Source organism: Pelodiscus sinensis, chromosome 14, assembly GCF_052426305.1.
Source record: "Pelodiscus sinensis isolate ZL-2025 chromosome 14, ASM5242630v1, whole genome shotgun sequence".
NCBI lineage: Eukaryota > Metazoa > Chordata > Testudines > Trionychidae > Pelodiscus > Pelodiscus sinensis.
Window position 1 is genome coordinate 554,506 of NC_143065.1, and position 15,920 is coordinate 570,425.

General features: G+C 48.4%; 2 protein-coding genes across 3 annotated transcripts in view; both read right to left on the reverse strand.

Moving 5' to 3' along the window:
- The window catches only part of THSD4 (thrombospondin type 1 domain containing 4), a 687,220-nt gene that overhangs the window by 58,247 nt on the left and 613,053 nt on the right, over positions 1 to 15,920 (reverse strand). The window lies entirely within an intron of this gene.
- Positions 5,189 to 10,486, reverse strand: LOC149523565 (uncharacterized). The gene is made up of 2 exons (XM_089781859.1): positions 9,573 to 10,486; positions 5,189 to 9,405 (listed from the first exon to the last, which is right to left on the reverse strand). Exons 1-2 carry the CDS (start codon positions 10,484 to 10,486, stop codon positions 7,863 to 7,865), a joined length of 2,457 nt encoding a protein of 818 aa, XP_089637985.1. The 3' UTR covers positions 5,189 to 7,862.

The window sequence follows — 15,920 nt, forward strand, 5'->3', positions numbered from 1 at the left end:
ATCCATGCTATTATTTTTCCCAGAACACAAATCTACTGCAAAACCAATATGGAAGTAGATTTCATGGATGACTTTTGCTAGGATTTTGCTACTTTTGATTGGATCAGTCAAGGTTATGGGAACTACTGAGGTTCAACCTGTAGTTCAACACTGTGGTGAGCTTCATCTGTTGCCATCAAAACAAACCAACCTAATGTGCTGATGTTTAATTTGATATTTTGTATACAACAGTCTCTAAATGTCTTTGTCCATTTTTGTTCTTACTATTCTCATTTTTCTTTTTAGCATTTGATCTTTTGTGTCTGGATTATTAAAAAAGAAAGGAAAAATACGCACAGATTACTGAAAGATATGTGTGCTACTAAATTTAAACAGCTACAAGCAATTATAATATATTACACATGGCAAGAACACCAGAAATAAGCATTTTTACATGGTAAAAATAAGCTTGATTGGCCTTTGCAATTTTATTCTTATTATAAAACTTCATTAGCTAGGAGGAGCTATGCTTTGCTGGTAGTTCTGTATAAAACATTTCTTGGGAAAGAGGCCTAGCTCTATATTGTTTAGTGGATCCTAACTGCATTTTTTAAAGGGATGATTCAAGGAACTGGTAATGGAACACAGACCTGGTCTCTCCTAGTTTGAATCTTGCTCCATCTGTTTACAGACTTGGTGATCTATGGAGCTAGAGATTTATGGAGTGGGTGATCACCCTCTAGTTCCAGCTGTCCACATTACAACGAACAATTACAACTGGCATTAGCTGACTTCCCTCTTGGTCTACTCAAGAAAGGCCAAAGATTGGAGGGGTGATGGGAAACAAATTACCCTCTCACCATCCAGACTGATGCATATCAGTAGGGTAATGAGGGAAACTTAAACAGCTTTTGTTACTGTTCCATGGATTGATACCAGTAATTTAGTTTTCACTGCCATCCAGCCTGTACCTTTTACAAAGCACTGAAGGAAATGCCTGGTTTAAGCACACAAGTACTTTGCTGAACTGAGACCTTGCGGAAAGTAAAGTGAGTTAACTGTTACAAAAAATACTAATTATAATTGAAATATAATTTTGGAGCTGTTGCAAATTCAGGATTTAAAACATACACTTAAGTATTTTTCTGAATTAGGATTTGAATGTCTCATAATTCCTTCTGAATCTGAAAAATAAAAATAATTCAGTTTCTTCTAAATTATGCCTGAAAGCATGGGCACACTCAACCCTTTCCCTACTGTCTCCCTCTTGTCTTCTCTCCCCTTTCCTGCTCACCCCTTCCAGCCAGTTACCTGTAAGTGACATTTGAAAAAAACACCCCTTGAAGCATGTTTTCCACTGTATGCCAGCTTGGACATGAAAAAGGTACCTAATTAAAAGCACCAAATTTGGGAATAAAAAACATCAATCACAGATTTTTTACAATACCTTGAAGTTTGTCACAGGTTTATTTGCAAAAACTTTGTAGGAAGCTGTCCTGATAAATACAAGATTAAATATTATAGACTACACGATGTACCTCTTCTGATTTACATTTTCTTAATCAGTATTTCTAAGATAATTTTAAAGTGTACTCTTAAGCCTGAATAAAGTATTCGTTTCAGATTGCTGCATACTTAATGCAGTGAAACAGACTTTATTCTAAATGAATCAGTTAGAGCAATTTAGTGTGTTCATAACAAAGTTCACTGCTTTTAGAAAAAGGGAACCCTAATTTATTTTGTGTGATTTCCATAACAATAGACATATGTATGAAATTTCACCATATGTTAATATTAAAATATGTTTCCAAAGATTTTAGGCCTAACAAAAGATTTTATATCTTTCTAACCAGTGGCAATGCATGGAAGGGAATGGGGGGGGAAGAGGGCTGCGCACCCCACCTCTCTCCGCTCTTGCCCTGCCTGTGCTCCATTCCTTACCACCTGCCTCTTCTCAGCACTCCCCAGAGCAGCGAGAAGCGGTGCCATGTGGGCTGGAACTGCTGGGCCTGAGCCCTCCCTGATACTGGTGCGTGAATGAAGCAAGCGGGGGCAAGTGTGTGTGTGGGGGAGAGGGGCGACACCCACTATGCACTGCCTATGTTTGTATGGTAATGATTTTGGTGGAGGCTGCTTTTAAAATTAGTTACTCAAACAATCAAAAGTAAAGAAAGGGAAACATTTGTCCAGCTATCTGGAAGAAAAGGGATGTTGTCCCTTTAAGGGCTCTCTTCAACAGGGGCCCTTGAAAGAAGACAGGGATGGACAGAAAGGACAGGAAGAGTTTAGAAGCGAGTTTTCGTGCTCTAATAATTAACATTAATATGTATATTTTAGATAAGGGTAGGCTTTGGGAGAATTTATTTAAAAATTATCTCTGAAGATCTAAGCAATGTACTCAGTTTGTGCATCCAAAAATCTGTGCAAGGGTTTAGATATGTGATTTTAGATATGTGATTTTATAATCTTCAGCCACAAACTAATGAAATATTTGAAGCAAATTTTAAACTAATATTCTGTAGACATAGTACAGTAAAGCACAACTATTTTTGTCAGGTATCAGAGGGGTAGCCGTGTTAGTCTGAATCTGCAAAAGCAACGAGGAGTCCTGTGGCACCTTATAGACTAACTGAAGTGTAGGAGCATAAGCTTTCGTGGGCAAAGACCCACTTCGTCAGATGCATCTGACGAAGTGGGTCTTTGCCCACGAAAGCTTATGCTCCTACACTTCAGTTAGTCTATAAGGTGCCACAGGACTCCTTGTTATTTTTGTCAGTAAATTCAAAAACTGATAGTATATACCTAGATTGACCATGCCTGTTAAACATCTTCATTACCATTTAATGGCTCTTTCTGAGGGTCAATGTTTTGTTAATAGGTCTGGGAAGATGCAAGATTCTCCAGGAACAGCCTGCTGTGGGAGCCTGCTCAAATGGTCAGAATAGGGATAGGAAGAGGGGGGCGGTTGAGCATGAATATCCAGGAACGGCATTGTCTTCCCTTGCCTCTTTTAACTGCCTGCCACTCATTGTTGCAAGTAACAGATACAATCTCAGTTTCTTTGCATGGTGCACTTTTCAACCAGGCCCAGTTGCTAAACTTATTAAAATGGTCATATGAACATTCGCAGCTCTCACACTTATCTCCCCAGTATGCTTCTATGCCATATGATTACGAATGGCAGCAAAGATGTGCAATAAAAATGGTGGCAGTTTGCCAGGCTTATTCCCTGGCAGGCTGCCACTTCTATATTTACTTGCACCTTTGCAGGTACAGCCAATGGCATCTCCTGTTGGCCTCATATCACTGTTCTCTGCCAATGGGAACTGTGGAAAGTGGCACAGACTGGGACACGGCAATCTGTGACCAACGGGAGCTGTGATCACTCATACTGCAGAGGTGCTGGTAAATACAGTGGCAGCAGCCTGCCAGGGGCTAACCCTGGTGAACCGGATTTGACATTAACAGGAGTGTTATGAGCAAGACACGAGAAGTCATTCTTCCGCTCTACTCTGCGCTGATTAGACCCTAATTGGAGTATTGTGTCCAGTTCTGGGCACCGCATTTCAAGGAAGATGTGGAGAAATTGGAGAGGGTCCAGAGAAGAGCAACAAGAATGATTAAAGGTCTAGAGAACATGACCTATGAGGGAAGGCTGAAAGAATTAGGTTTGTTTAGTTTAGAAAAGAGAAGACTGAGGGGGGACATGATAGCAGTTTTCAGCTATCTAAAAGGTTGCCATAAGGAGGAGAGAGAAAACTTGTTCATCTTGGCCTCTGAGGATAGAACAAGAAGCAATGGGCTTAAACTGCAGCAAGGGAGGTTTAGGTTGGACATTAGGAAAAAGTTCCTAACTGTCAGGGTAGTCAAACACTGGAATAAATTGCCCAGGGAGGTTGTGGAATCCCCATCTGTGGAGATATTTAAGAGTAGGTTAGATTAATGTCTATCAGGGATGGTCTAGACAGTATTTGGTCCTGCCATGAGGGCGGGGGGCTGGACTCGATGACCTCTCGAGGTCCCTTCCAGTCCTAGTATTCTATGATTCTATGACCTGCAGGCTGATATTTACTCACTTCGGAATTACAGTATATTGGGATATACAAGAATAATGCTTTGCAAAAAAAATCTAGCAGCTAATTTTGGATGCAATTTAAAATGGATCCTTTAAACACCGCTTAATTTGTAAGGAAAGAGGTGCCTGGACTCAAGCAATTGTTTTATTTTCCTAACGAAGGTTGCAAGTCCAGAACATTTTTTTGGGGGGGAGGTGGAGGCAGGGGCGGCCCGTGAGCTAGGTGAGCTAGGCAGCTGCCTAGGGTGCCGCTGGCCCGGGCGCCCGATGATGACATCATGGGGCGCCAGGGCACCCTGTGATGACGTCACGGCCATTCAGGCAGGGGCGCTGATTGCGCCTCCCCGCCTAGGGCACCAGCTGTTGCAGCTGGCCTCGGGCCGCTCCTGGGTGGAGGGCTGTGAAACGTGAAGCCACAGCTGTGGTGCTGGAGCTCAGCAAGTCCTGTCACAAATTAAGAACGATCTTTAAGGATTAAAAAATATGCTGGTCCACAATGTAATACTACAAAGTGCTTAACTGAGCCCCATAAACAACTGTATTCCAAACCAACTAAGCAAGAATGTACAGTGTTGCGTTGCCATGTCCCAGGATTTTAGTGAGAAGGTGGGTGAGTCAATATCTTTTATTGGACCAATTTTTGTTGGTGAGAGAGGCGAGCTTCCTCAGAGTAAGCTCTAAAGCTTGTCTCTCACCAACCAAAGTTGCTCCAATAAAAGATACCACCTCACCTATCTTAGCTCTCTAAGCAGGAATGTGACTGCTGTCAGCTCGGCATATTACATCAGGAGGAGGAGGGTCTATTCTGTAAACTAGTGTTTCCCAAATGGTGTTCCATGGAACCCTGGGTTCCGCGAAGTGAAAATAAGGGTTTCACGAGAAAATTCCATTACAATAACATTTTATGATTTAAAAAGTATTAATATTTAAGCATTTATTAATTTTATTGAAAACAATTTTCATTTGTGTTTGCCACGATAAGTGTCCCTGTGTAATACCAGCTTAGGCAGAGAGTGGGGACGATGATGTCACTACTCAGCGCTGCGCGCGCAGTCACTCAGTGGTGCGATCACCTGTTAAATACCACCGTGAATCCCCATTCTCATTCTCAGGGAGCGTGGATCACGTGGGTGACTGAATACGAATATACTAGCACCGCGTCGGACAAAGCTTCAGCTGTCAAACCAGTTGTTTTCCTGGGATTGCACAGGCAGTGCTCTCACGAATACTTTACTTCAGTAGAGTTGCATGATTTCTTGTATTTAAAAATTTAACCATGACTAATACAAATTGACTATGAGAGATTAATCTAGATGCAATTAAACTAAATGTTAATCTCATGACCTTGATTAGCATTTGTTTATTATTATCCTTACTTATTTGTGGTCTACTTTTTCAGCTTCATATATAAGACTGTTATGAAAGGTTCCGTAAAATTCTTTCAAGTTTAAAAGGGTTCCGTGGCCAAATAAAATTGGGAAATACTGTTGTAAACAACTGCCTCATTTCTCAGTAATTTCCATTTGACTATCTAATTTACTTCTCTGCTTCCCAAACAAATCAGAGTTAGGAACTAGCTCAATCTGTGAAATTCTCCATACGTTTCTGTTTTAAATGAGTATGGATGAGTTAGACTAATGTCTCAACTATCAAAGGAAATACCAAATGGGAAGGTATTGAGCTATCCCACTCTGGGCTGTGAGATTTTACTATAGATTGGCTACCCACAAAGGACCTGAGCAGCAAACTTAAAACATGAATGTTTCTTAGTTTAGTGTTTGGTTTTCCGTGGGTTTTTTTCAATAAGCAGAAACCTCCTTTGTGAAAGCCAGGGTTCCGAGACCCCAAAGACAGAGCCCTGTGCAGGACTAGTGTAGAGTCCGGCAGCTAGAATCCCAAGTTTCCACAGGACCTGCTGTCAGAAGAGCAGGAATGTGTGGACGCAGAATTAATAAAACAATCCCACCGAGAGTTCTACCCAAAGGGAGGGAGAGAGGGTATTCGGAGAGAGCTATGCTTTTCCTTCTACTTTTTACAGCTATGTTATGTTGCTTTGTATTCCCACCATATACATCCTGAAATTCAGAGGCCTGCTGTTTCTTTTCTTCACCAACTCCCTCCCTCCTCAGTTCAGTTCTTACAAAAAATGAAACCAGTGTTTGGAAAAGTTGTCATCTCTTGGTAAAAACTGAGGCCTGATCTGGCATCACTTGCTAGAAATACACTGGTGGTGGAAGACAATAATAGGGTGGCAATAGGAATTAGATCTGACTAGTGACTGTCCTAAATCACAACACAGTAACCTGAAGAACCATTGTTAGTGATGTAACTTAGAACAACTGGAAAATCACCCCCTCCCCCTCATGAGCCTGAACCTTGCTGAGAGTCAGACTTCTGAAGATGTATGCAAATCCTGAGGGAGCAAATATTTTTAGTGTAGTTTGTGAAATCTGGTGCGCTATTGTACTTTACTTAAGTGTTTTCTGATGAAGTATGAGCTTGTTTTACTGTAATTCTAATCTCTATGTATAGTTTCCAGTAATAAAATGTCTGGTTTTATATTAATGTCTGAAAATATAATAGCATTTGGTATTGACGAATGACTGCCTGATTGCTTATAAACAAACCAATTTGTTTTTGGCACTCACATGGTTCCTAGGAAATCTGAAACAGCTGCATCTTGTGAAAGGGAAATAAATTGGAGAGGGGAAGGACTTTTGTTAGGCATTGGCCACACTTCTTCTATCAACATGTCCCTCAAAATTAGGCTTCTTTTGTATTTCATTGAAAACTATATACTGACTTACGGCTTTCTACTGAAACAATGCAAAACTGGTGCTCTTACAGGGTTTCAACCCAAATGAGGGAAAACTTGACACATAGACTGAGTTTTACTAAAAATTCAGAAGAAAAAACCCACATTTGCATGATCTTTGGTGAGGTGCAACATCTGCACTTTCCCATGGCTCTCCCCAGGCCTTCTTTACCCATTGCTCTGCCAAACCCAGGAGCATTCTATTCCACTCACTGTTAGAAACAAATTGTTAATCATAATAGACTGTGGGATAGGGCTAACTAGGGTTTCTATTGCTTCCCCCAAGCAAGCTAGTTAAGTTAGTGTGCCAAAAAGGTCGACCATACAAACAGCCCCCGAACATCACACTGCTCTGGGCCAGTGTCTCTCAACCAGTGGTATGAGCACTATTAGGGATACTTGAGAGAAGTCTGGGGAGTATGTCAACCCAACTGAAATTTGGAGAAAACTGAATTTTTATTTTAAGTTTTACAGTGCTTTATTATTTATGTACTTTTTACACCCAAAAATTTCATCGCCCGCTCGGCTACGATTAAATTGTTTAAACAAATGTGTTGCAATGGTAGAAAACATTTTTGTGTATCTGAAAAGAAGAGGTTACTTACCTCGTAACTGTAGTTCTTCGAGATGTGTTGCTCATGTCCATTCTGATTAGGTGTACACGCGCCGCGTGCACGGATTCAGGAGCTTTTTTCCCTTAGCAGTACCCATAGGGCCAGCAGGGAGCCCCCTGGAGTGGCGCCGGTATACCGATGCATATACCCCTGCTGGCCCTCCCACCCCTCAGTTCCTTCTTGCCGGCTCCTTCCGACACGGGGAGGTGGGTGGGATGCAGAATGGACATGAGCAACACATCTCGAAGAACTACAGTTACGAGGTAAGTAACCTCTTCTTCTTCTTCGAGTGCTTGCTCATGTCCATTCTGATTAGGTGAGTCCCTAGCCGTGTCCCCCCTCCGGAGGCGGGGTCGGAAGGTGACTAAGTATTATTTTATTATTCTGCAGAACACAGAACTGCGGTCCCAACAGCAGCATCCTCCCTGGCCAGCTGCGTGATTGCATATTGCTCTGCAAAGGTGTGCACTGATGACCAGGTTGCTGCCCTGCAGAGCTCCAAGATCGGCACGCAGGCCAGGAACGCCGCCGACGTCGCCTGGGCTCTAGTGGAATGTGCTGTTATGCGCGGCGGTGGTCTACGCGCGCCCTCGTAGCACAGTCGAATGCAGGAAGTAATCCACGAGGATATACGCTGCGTCGAGACTGGCTGACCATACATCCTTTCCGCCACTGAAATAAACAGTTGATTTGACTTACGAAACTCTCGTGTCCTATCTATATAAAAAGCCAACGCCCTCCTAACGTCCAGGCAGTGCAGAGCCTGTTCCCTGGGCGACGCGTGTGGCTTAGGGTAAAACACTGGCAGGTAAATATCCTGGGACATATGGAAGTGTGAGACCACCTTGGGAAGAAATCCCGGGTGTGGACGCAACCTCACCTTGTCTTTAAAAAACACCGTGTAAGGTGGTTCTGAGGTGAGAGCCTTAAGCTCAGACACCCGCCTGGCCGAGGTAATGGCCACAAGGAAAGCTACCTTATAAGACAGATGTGTCAGGGAGCATGAAGCTAGGGGCTCGAACGGGGGCTTCATAAGGGCAGTCAGGACCAGGTTAAGGTCCCACGCCGGTACCGGAGGCCTCTCATATGGCATGAACCTGTCGACTCCCTTTAGAAACCTTTTAACCAAGGGGTTGGCAAAGATAGACCTCTGGCCGCCCCCGGCGTGGAAGGCTGCTATGGCCGCCAGGTACACCCTTAGGGAGGCTGTGGCCAGGCCCTGTTTCCGCAGGTGGAGAAGGAATTCCAGGACAGTCGGAACCGCCCCTTCACCTGGAGTGAGTGTCCTGCCCTCCAGCCAGGAAATAAACCTCCTCCACTTAGCCTCGTAGAGAGCTCTAGTAGACGGCTTCCTACTTTCCAAGAGGACCTCCTGGACATCCCTAGAGCAGGCTCGCTCCGTCACTGAGAGCCACTGAGGAGCCACGCTGCTAGGTGGAGAGATGGAAGGTTCGGGTGGAGTGCCACCCCGGTCTCGCAGCTCTGAGTGATTAGATCTGGCACTAGGGGTAGCCTGAGCGGGCCCTCCACAGTCAGATCCAGCAAGGAGGTGAACCAGTACTGTCGAGGCCACACTGGCGCTATCAGGATGGCCCGAGCCCTGAACCTCTGCACTCTGAGGAGTGTGTCGTGGATCAGAGGGAACGGGGGGAAGGCATAGAGTAGGCCCCTGGGCCAGCTGACCTGCAGCGCATCTCCCCGAGAGCCCTGCCCGTGCCCCATGTACGAACAGAACTCCCCGCACTTGGCGTTGCTCGGAGTTGCGAACAGGTCCAGGCGGGGAAACCCCCACCTCTGGAAGACCTCGTGAAGTACATCCCCCCTTAGCACCCACTCGTGTGCCTGGATTGAACGGCTGAGCCTGTCTGCCAGCCCGTTCCTGGTTCCTGGGAGGTGAGAGGCCTCCAGGCAGATGCCGTGGGCTATACACAGTTCCCATAGATCTAGGGCTTCCCGGCACAGGGGAGAGGAACGCGCCCCACCCTGTTTGTTGATATAGAACATGGCCGTAGTGTTGTCTGTCAGTACCGCCACCACTCTGTTCTGTAAGTGGGGAAGGAACGCCCTGCAGGCCAGCCTGACCACCCGCAGCTCCTTGATATTTATATGGAGGCGAGCCTCCTCTGCCGACCACGTACCTTGTGTCCTGAGGTTGCCCAGGTGAGCGCCCCATCCCACGTCCGAGGCGTCCGTGACCAGCTGCACAGACGGGGACGGCTTGGTCAATCGGACCCCCGCACACACCGTGCTCTCGTCCTTCCACCAGTCCAGCGAGCGCAGAATGTCCTGAGGGATGGTTACCACCGCATCCAGCGGCGACCTCAAGGGGTTGTGCGCTACCTTGAGCCACCCCTGCAATGGGCGCATGCGTAGCCTGGCGTGTTGGACCACATAAGTGCCCGCCGCCATGTAGCCTAGCAGCCTCATGCAGGTCCTTGCCGTCGTAGTCGGGAACTCCTGCAGCCCCACTACCAGCGATTGAATGGTCGAAAATCTGTCTTTCGGTAGGGACGCCTTGCCTACAGGCAAGTCCAGATGGGCCCCCACAAAGTCTATCACTTGCGTGGGCTCTAGCAGTGATTTGGCCTCGTTTATAAGGAGGCTGAGACCCTCGAACAGAGCCCTGGCCCTTGAGACATGGTCCAGTACTTGTTCTCGAGACTTGCCCTTTATGAGCCAGTCGTCCAAGTATGGGAACACTTGGACCCTGTGCCGCCTCAGGAACGCGGCTACCACGGTCATACATTTGGTCAAGACTCTCGGGGCCGTACACAGTCCAAAGGGGAGGACCGTAAACTGGAAGTGGTCCTGTCCCACCGTGAACCGGAGGAATTTTCTGTGACTTGGAAAAATTGAAATGTGGAAGTACGCATCCTTTAAATCGAGAGCAGCATACCAGTCCCCCTTTCTGAGCGATGGGAGGATGCAGGCTAGCGTCACCATCCTGAACTTTGTCTTCCTTATAAAGGTGTTCAGGTTTCGGAGGTCTAGTATGGGACGCATACCCCCTTTCGCCTTGGGTACTAGGAAGTAGTGGGAGTAGAAACCCCTTGCCCTTACGTCTGGAGGCACCCTTTCTATGGCCCCTAGCATCAACAGGTTGGACACCTCCTGCCAGAGGAGTGTCTCGTAAGAGGGGTCCCTGAAAAGGGACGGGGCTGGGGGATGGAAGGCAGGGTAGGAAAGGAAGGGGATAGTATATCCCTGCTTCACCAGGTCTAGGACTGCCGCTCATGTCCATTCTTCACTGCCGCTATGATGTCCACCATCGGGTCTAAGTCCTCATGAACCTCCTTGTGCTGGACCGCAAGGTTGACCGCCAGCCTCCGGAGCAGCTCCTGGTGCGCCCTGGAGTCCATAGACGGGGGCTGAGGAGCGGGGTCGGCCAGGGCCTCATCTGGAGAGGACGACGAGAAGTCCTTTGAGGGGATTGTCTCCTCGGTCATCTGTGCCTCTGGTTTCCCCTGACCAATAACCGGGGGTCTCGGCCCCGAAGCCATGGGCGAGCCACCTCCAGGCGGGGGGGCTGTCAAGGGGGTGGCAGATGGGGTGCTACCTCTTCGAGATGACCCTGCTGCCGGCCCCGTAGGGGGAGGCCCCTGGGCCTGATGGTATGCCCAGGGCGTCCAGAAAGCCCACTGAGGTTGCCCCTGTGACTGCTGCTGGACCATCGGATCCCGGTGAGATGATCTGACCGACGAGCGGGACCTATGACGGGGCCATGACCTATATGAGGGCCCGGTCGAAGCCACTGACTCAGCCTCCGACTCCAAAGAGTACTCTGATGCCGACCAGGGAGGGGCCGATGAAGCCTGCACCCTACGTTGGTCTGCCATGGCCGATGGCTTGCCCCTGTGCACCACACGCGGTGCCGGTGGTGGCATGAGTGGAGGCCTTTGCTGCGGCGGTACCGCGCCTGGGTGCATCTGATAGTCCGGTGCGTACCCCTCTGGTGCCGTCACGTGCACCGGTGCCGCGCTCTGCTGCTGTGCCCCCAAGGAGTAAGCAGGGATCGGTGCCGGGAGAGGCATCAGCATCGGTGCCGCGCGGGGCGCCTGTTGCGGCACTGCAGGTGGTGCGTAATACTGTGTGGGGCCCTGCACCGCCCAGGGAGCCGTCTGCGGCACCTGACCCTGCACCGGTGCCAGTGCCGTTGGCGTAGCGAGCCCACACGGTCCCGGAGTCGCTGCCGGTGCCGTGGGGAGCGGGCCCAGGGTCGGTGCCGGTGCCGTGGGGAGCGGGCCCAGGGTCGGTGCCGGTGCCGTGGGGAGCGGGCCCGGGGTCGGTGCCGGTGCCGTGGGGAGCGGGCCCAGGGTCGGTGCCGGTGTTCATCCCGGCTCCGGTGCCGGTGTTCTCCGCGGCACCGGGGGAAACTGCTGCTGCTGGGCCGAGGCCTGCCCGTCGCCCAGAGGGTCCCACGACTCGGCCCTGTCCTGCTGGGGGGCACTAGAGGCCTGTGCCGGCGTGGTCCACTCCTGCGGTACCCGGCCCTCCCCTTCATCCACCGCCATGTGGATGAGGTCCCGGGCTGCCTCAAAAGTCTCTGGGGTGGAAGGCTGACGGACCTCTCCTAGCCCCACTGTCTGCCCAGGGCTCTTGCCCTTGTCCGGGCTGTGCCTCTTCCTAGAGGACTTAGAAGAAAGGTGCCCCTCCTTAGGGCGCACCTTCTGGGCACACCTCTCTGCCGAGCGACCCCTTGAGCTCTTGGAGGCCCTCGGCACCGGTGACGGCGATCTGCGCCTCGGTGCCCTGCTGTCCGACGGTGCCGCCGTCGGTGCGCTGCGGGCGGAGTGAGGCCGCTCCTCGCCCTGAGGCTGCAGTGCCGACTCCATTAACAGGAGTTTCAGCCGGAAGTCCCTCTCCTTCTTAGTCCTGGGCTTAAAGCTCTTGCAGATAGAGCAGCTTTCAGCTCGATGAGCCTCACCCAGACACTTTAGGCAGTCAGAATGGGGATCTCCGCAGGGCATAGGCTTGGAGCAGGAGGCACAGGGTTTGAAGCCCTGGGGCCCTGGCATGCCCTCCCCTCGCGGGAGGGTTCCACTGCTCCCTTATCTAAATAACTATTTACAGTACTTAACAACTACTTAACTAGAAAAGAAACTTCAACTATAATACAAGGGATAAGAGATAAGCTGCTAAGAGATAGGCAATAGCCTGAAGCACGCTCCAGCTACCGTCACGGGCGGTAAGAAGGAACTGAGGGGTGGGAGGGCCAGCAGGGGTATATATGCACCGGTATACCAGCGCCACTCCAGGGGGCTCCCTGCTGGCCCTATGGGTACTGCTAAGGGAAAAAAGCTCCGGAATCCGTGCACGCGGCGCGCGTACACCCAATCAGAATGGACATGAGCAAGCACTCGAAGAAGAACTGTAGGTACTGGGGGTACTTTTATATTTTTTTAATTTTGAAAAAGGGGTACTTTATAAAAGAAGGTTGAGAAACCACCCTGTTCTACCTCCTTTGTAGAGTCAGCTTTAGGAGGATAATTGGTCCACCTTTATTATTAGAACTGGGGGCACTTCAGAATAATTAACAATTTGGAAGATTATATTATATACTGATTTCTAAATACCTCCTGGAATTCCTAGGGTGAATCTCTCAAGTGATGGAGAATGCATTGTCAAAATGTATGTCACTAAACAGTTTCACTGAAATGTACATCAGCTAGTTCTGCCAGGTTACAGAGCAATAAACTACAGTGGCTAGGCCTAGTTCGTTGGTTGAAGTTCCACCATACATCTCAAGCAGTATGTTCAAGACCAGTAAGAAGTCAGTGTAAACAGGAATAATCTTCCTAGGAGTATAAATTATCTGAAATTGACACTGAATTTTAAAAGTAGCAGGTAACACTAAAACTGGAAGGCTCAAAAGTATGTAAGTCCAGTTGGAATTTAAGCTCTGAGCTGACTTAGTTGCTTTTAAAAATGAGACTTAAGTACTTTTGAAAATTTACTAGAGACACAAGGGTGGGTAAAGTGGCCAGTTAACCTCTCTCCAATCATGGGGGTATTAGGAAACTGTGTGTGTAAGTGGGTTATCGCATGCTGTAATAAGCCATAAACCCAGTGACAAGGTAGATGAGGTAATACCTTTTAATGGACAAACTCTGGTGGGTGACAGAGACAGGTGTTCGAGGCTACACTTAGGAAGCTTATCTCTCTCACCAACAGAAATTTGTCCAAAAAAGATATGGATTCACCTACCTTATCCTGACACCGACAAAGCTACAACAACACTGTATACATAAATCTAGTGTCTCTATTTAGTCAATGGTTTTTAATGTTTACCAAAGTTATGAATTTAAAAAACCCAGGCTCATCTTTTTTTCCAGGTTTCCTTTGAGGATAAGGACCAAGAGGCCAGATATAGAGTGATTGCTTTGCATAGGCGTGTGCAGCACATTTCATTAGGGTGTGCAGGGAATTTTATTTTTTATTTTTTTTAAAGGCGAACATTTATTGAATACTCAGTCATTAAGGACATTATTTTTATTCATCAAACAAACTAAAGAAACTAAAACTTAACTAAACTTAATTTTTTTTAATTAACAACTAAACTGTAAAAAATACAAACTTAAGTATGGGACATTGTACTTAGTTTGTTTTTTACATGTGCAATTTGGCGCTTATTGCATAATACAGCAATCCATACTTTAAAACTAAAAGAGCGTATCATGTGATTAAATTAAAACGCAATGCCACTTTTTTTTGAGACATTATAGGGTTACCAGGTAGTCTTAAAAAAAAAATACCGGACACACTTCATGGGGGGGGAGGAGGGGAGCACGCAGGAGGGGAGCAGGGCTGGCCTGGAGGAAGTGGGGGGGAGGCCGGGAAGCAGAGCTGGCGGGGTCAGGGTTGGGGGCTGGCCGGGGAAGATTGGGAGGAGGAACCGATTGGTGGGAGGTAGAGCTGGCGGCGGGGGTGGGGGTTGGGTACAGCAGGGCTGGCTGGAAAAGATCAGGAGAGGAGGGGAGAACTGGCCACCAGAAGCAGGGCTGGCGGCAGGTGCAGCAGGGCTGGCCAGGGAAGATCAGGAGGAGAAGTTGGGGAGAACCAACCGGCCAGCCAGAGGGAGCTGGGGGGGGGGGGAGAGGAGCATGTTAGCCAGTGGGGACTGGGTCTGACCCAGGTAGTGCAGATCCCAGGGTACTCTCCCCCCCCCCCCGCACGGTCCAGGTGAAGTGCGAGTCAGTCCAGCTCCACCACGCGCTTGACCTGCGCGCAGGAGCGTGGACCGGGCTGCCCCTGCTCCTCACACGCAACTAGCCCTCCAAGCACCAACTCCGCCCCGCCTCCCAACCACTCTCTCCACCAGTCTTCCGGGAGCCCAGTCCGGTATTTTGCGCACGTCCAGTATTTTCTGGATTTTTTACCGGACAGAGCCCAAAAATGGACTGTCCAGTAGAAAACCGGACACCTGGCGACCCTAAGACATTAGGGTTTGCCTGGGCACACCCGGCACAACCCGTACACACGCCAGTGCTGCTTTGTGAAAAGCATTCAGCTACACTGATACTTTGTTTTTGTCTCTCACAAGTTTTCTTTGTGAGTTCATTCGAGAGTGTAATAATTATTTCGTTTCACCTACATGGCTGTTACGGGGGAAGTTAGTGGACTGGATGAGGTACGCCACATGCTGTGATTAGGTATGTTAAATTTAGATTAATTGGCTAATCGAATAGTCGATGCAAATTGCATCGACTATTCCACTGGTCGATAAGGGTGTTTCCCCAGGGCTGTTGCTACACTTCAAAGGTGAAAGCGCTGTGGGGAGCACGGCGCCAGCAGGAGCACTATCGATTAGCAGTATCAACTAGTCGCTTTCCCCATGCTATGGCTCTGCATTGTAAAGCCCAGGGAAGCTGGCACGTGAAGTCGCTAACTCGGCCCCTGCTCCATAGGTCTCTTTTCATTCATCACATTTCTCTCTCTCTCTCTCTTACACACACACACACACACACACACACACACACACACACACACACTTGAGACTCTGCACCCCAGGAAAACCTTTGTGCGAAGTCACTAGCACGGCCCCCACCGTGAGGTGTGATGAATAAAAAGATACCCACAGAACAGAGGCCATGATAGTGACTTCATGCAAGACCTCCCTGGGCTGTTTAATGCAGAGCTGCAGCTCAGTGTGTGAGGTGTGACGAATGAAAAGGGACCCACAGAGTGGGGGCCCAGCGGGTAGTGATCAACGGCTCGATGTCAGGATGGCGGTCAGTTTCTAGCGGAGTGCCCCAAGGTTCAGTTCTAGGACCGGTTTTATTCAATATCTTTATTAATGACCTGGATGAGGGATGGATTGCACCCTCAGCAAGTTTGCAGATGACACTAAGCTAGGGGGAGAGGTGGATACGCTTGAGGGCAGAGCTAGGGTCCAGAGTGACTTAGACAAATTGGAGGATTGGGCCACAAGAAATCTGAT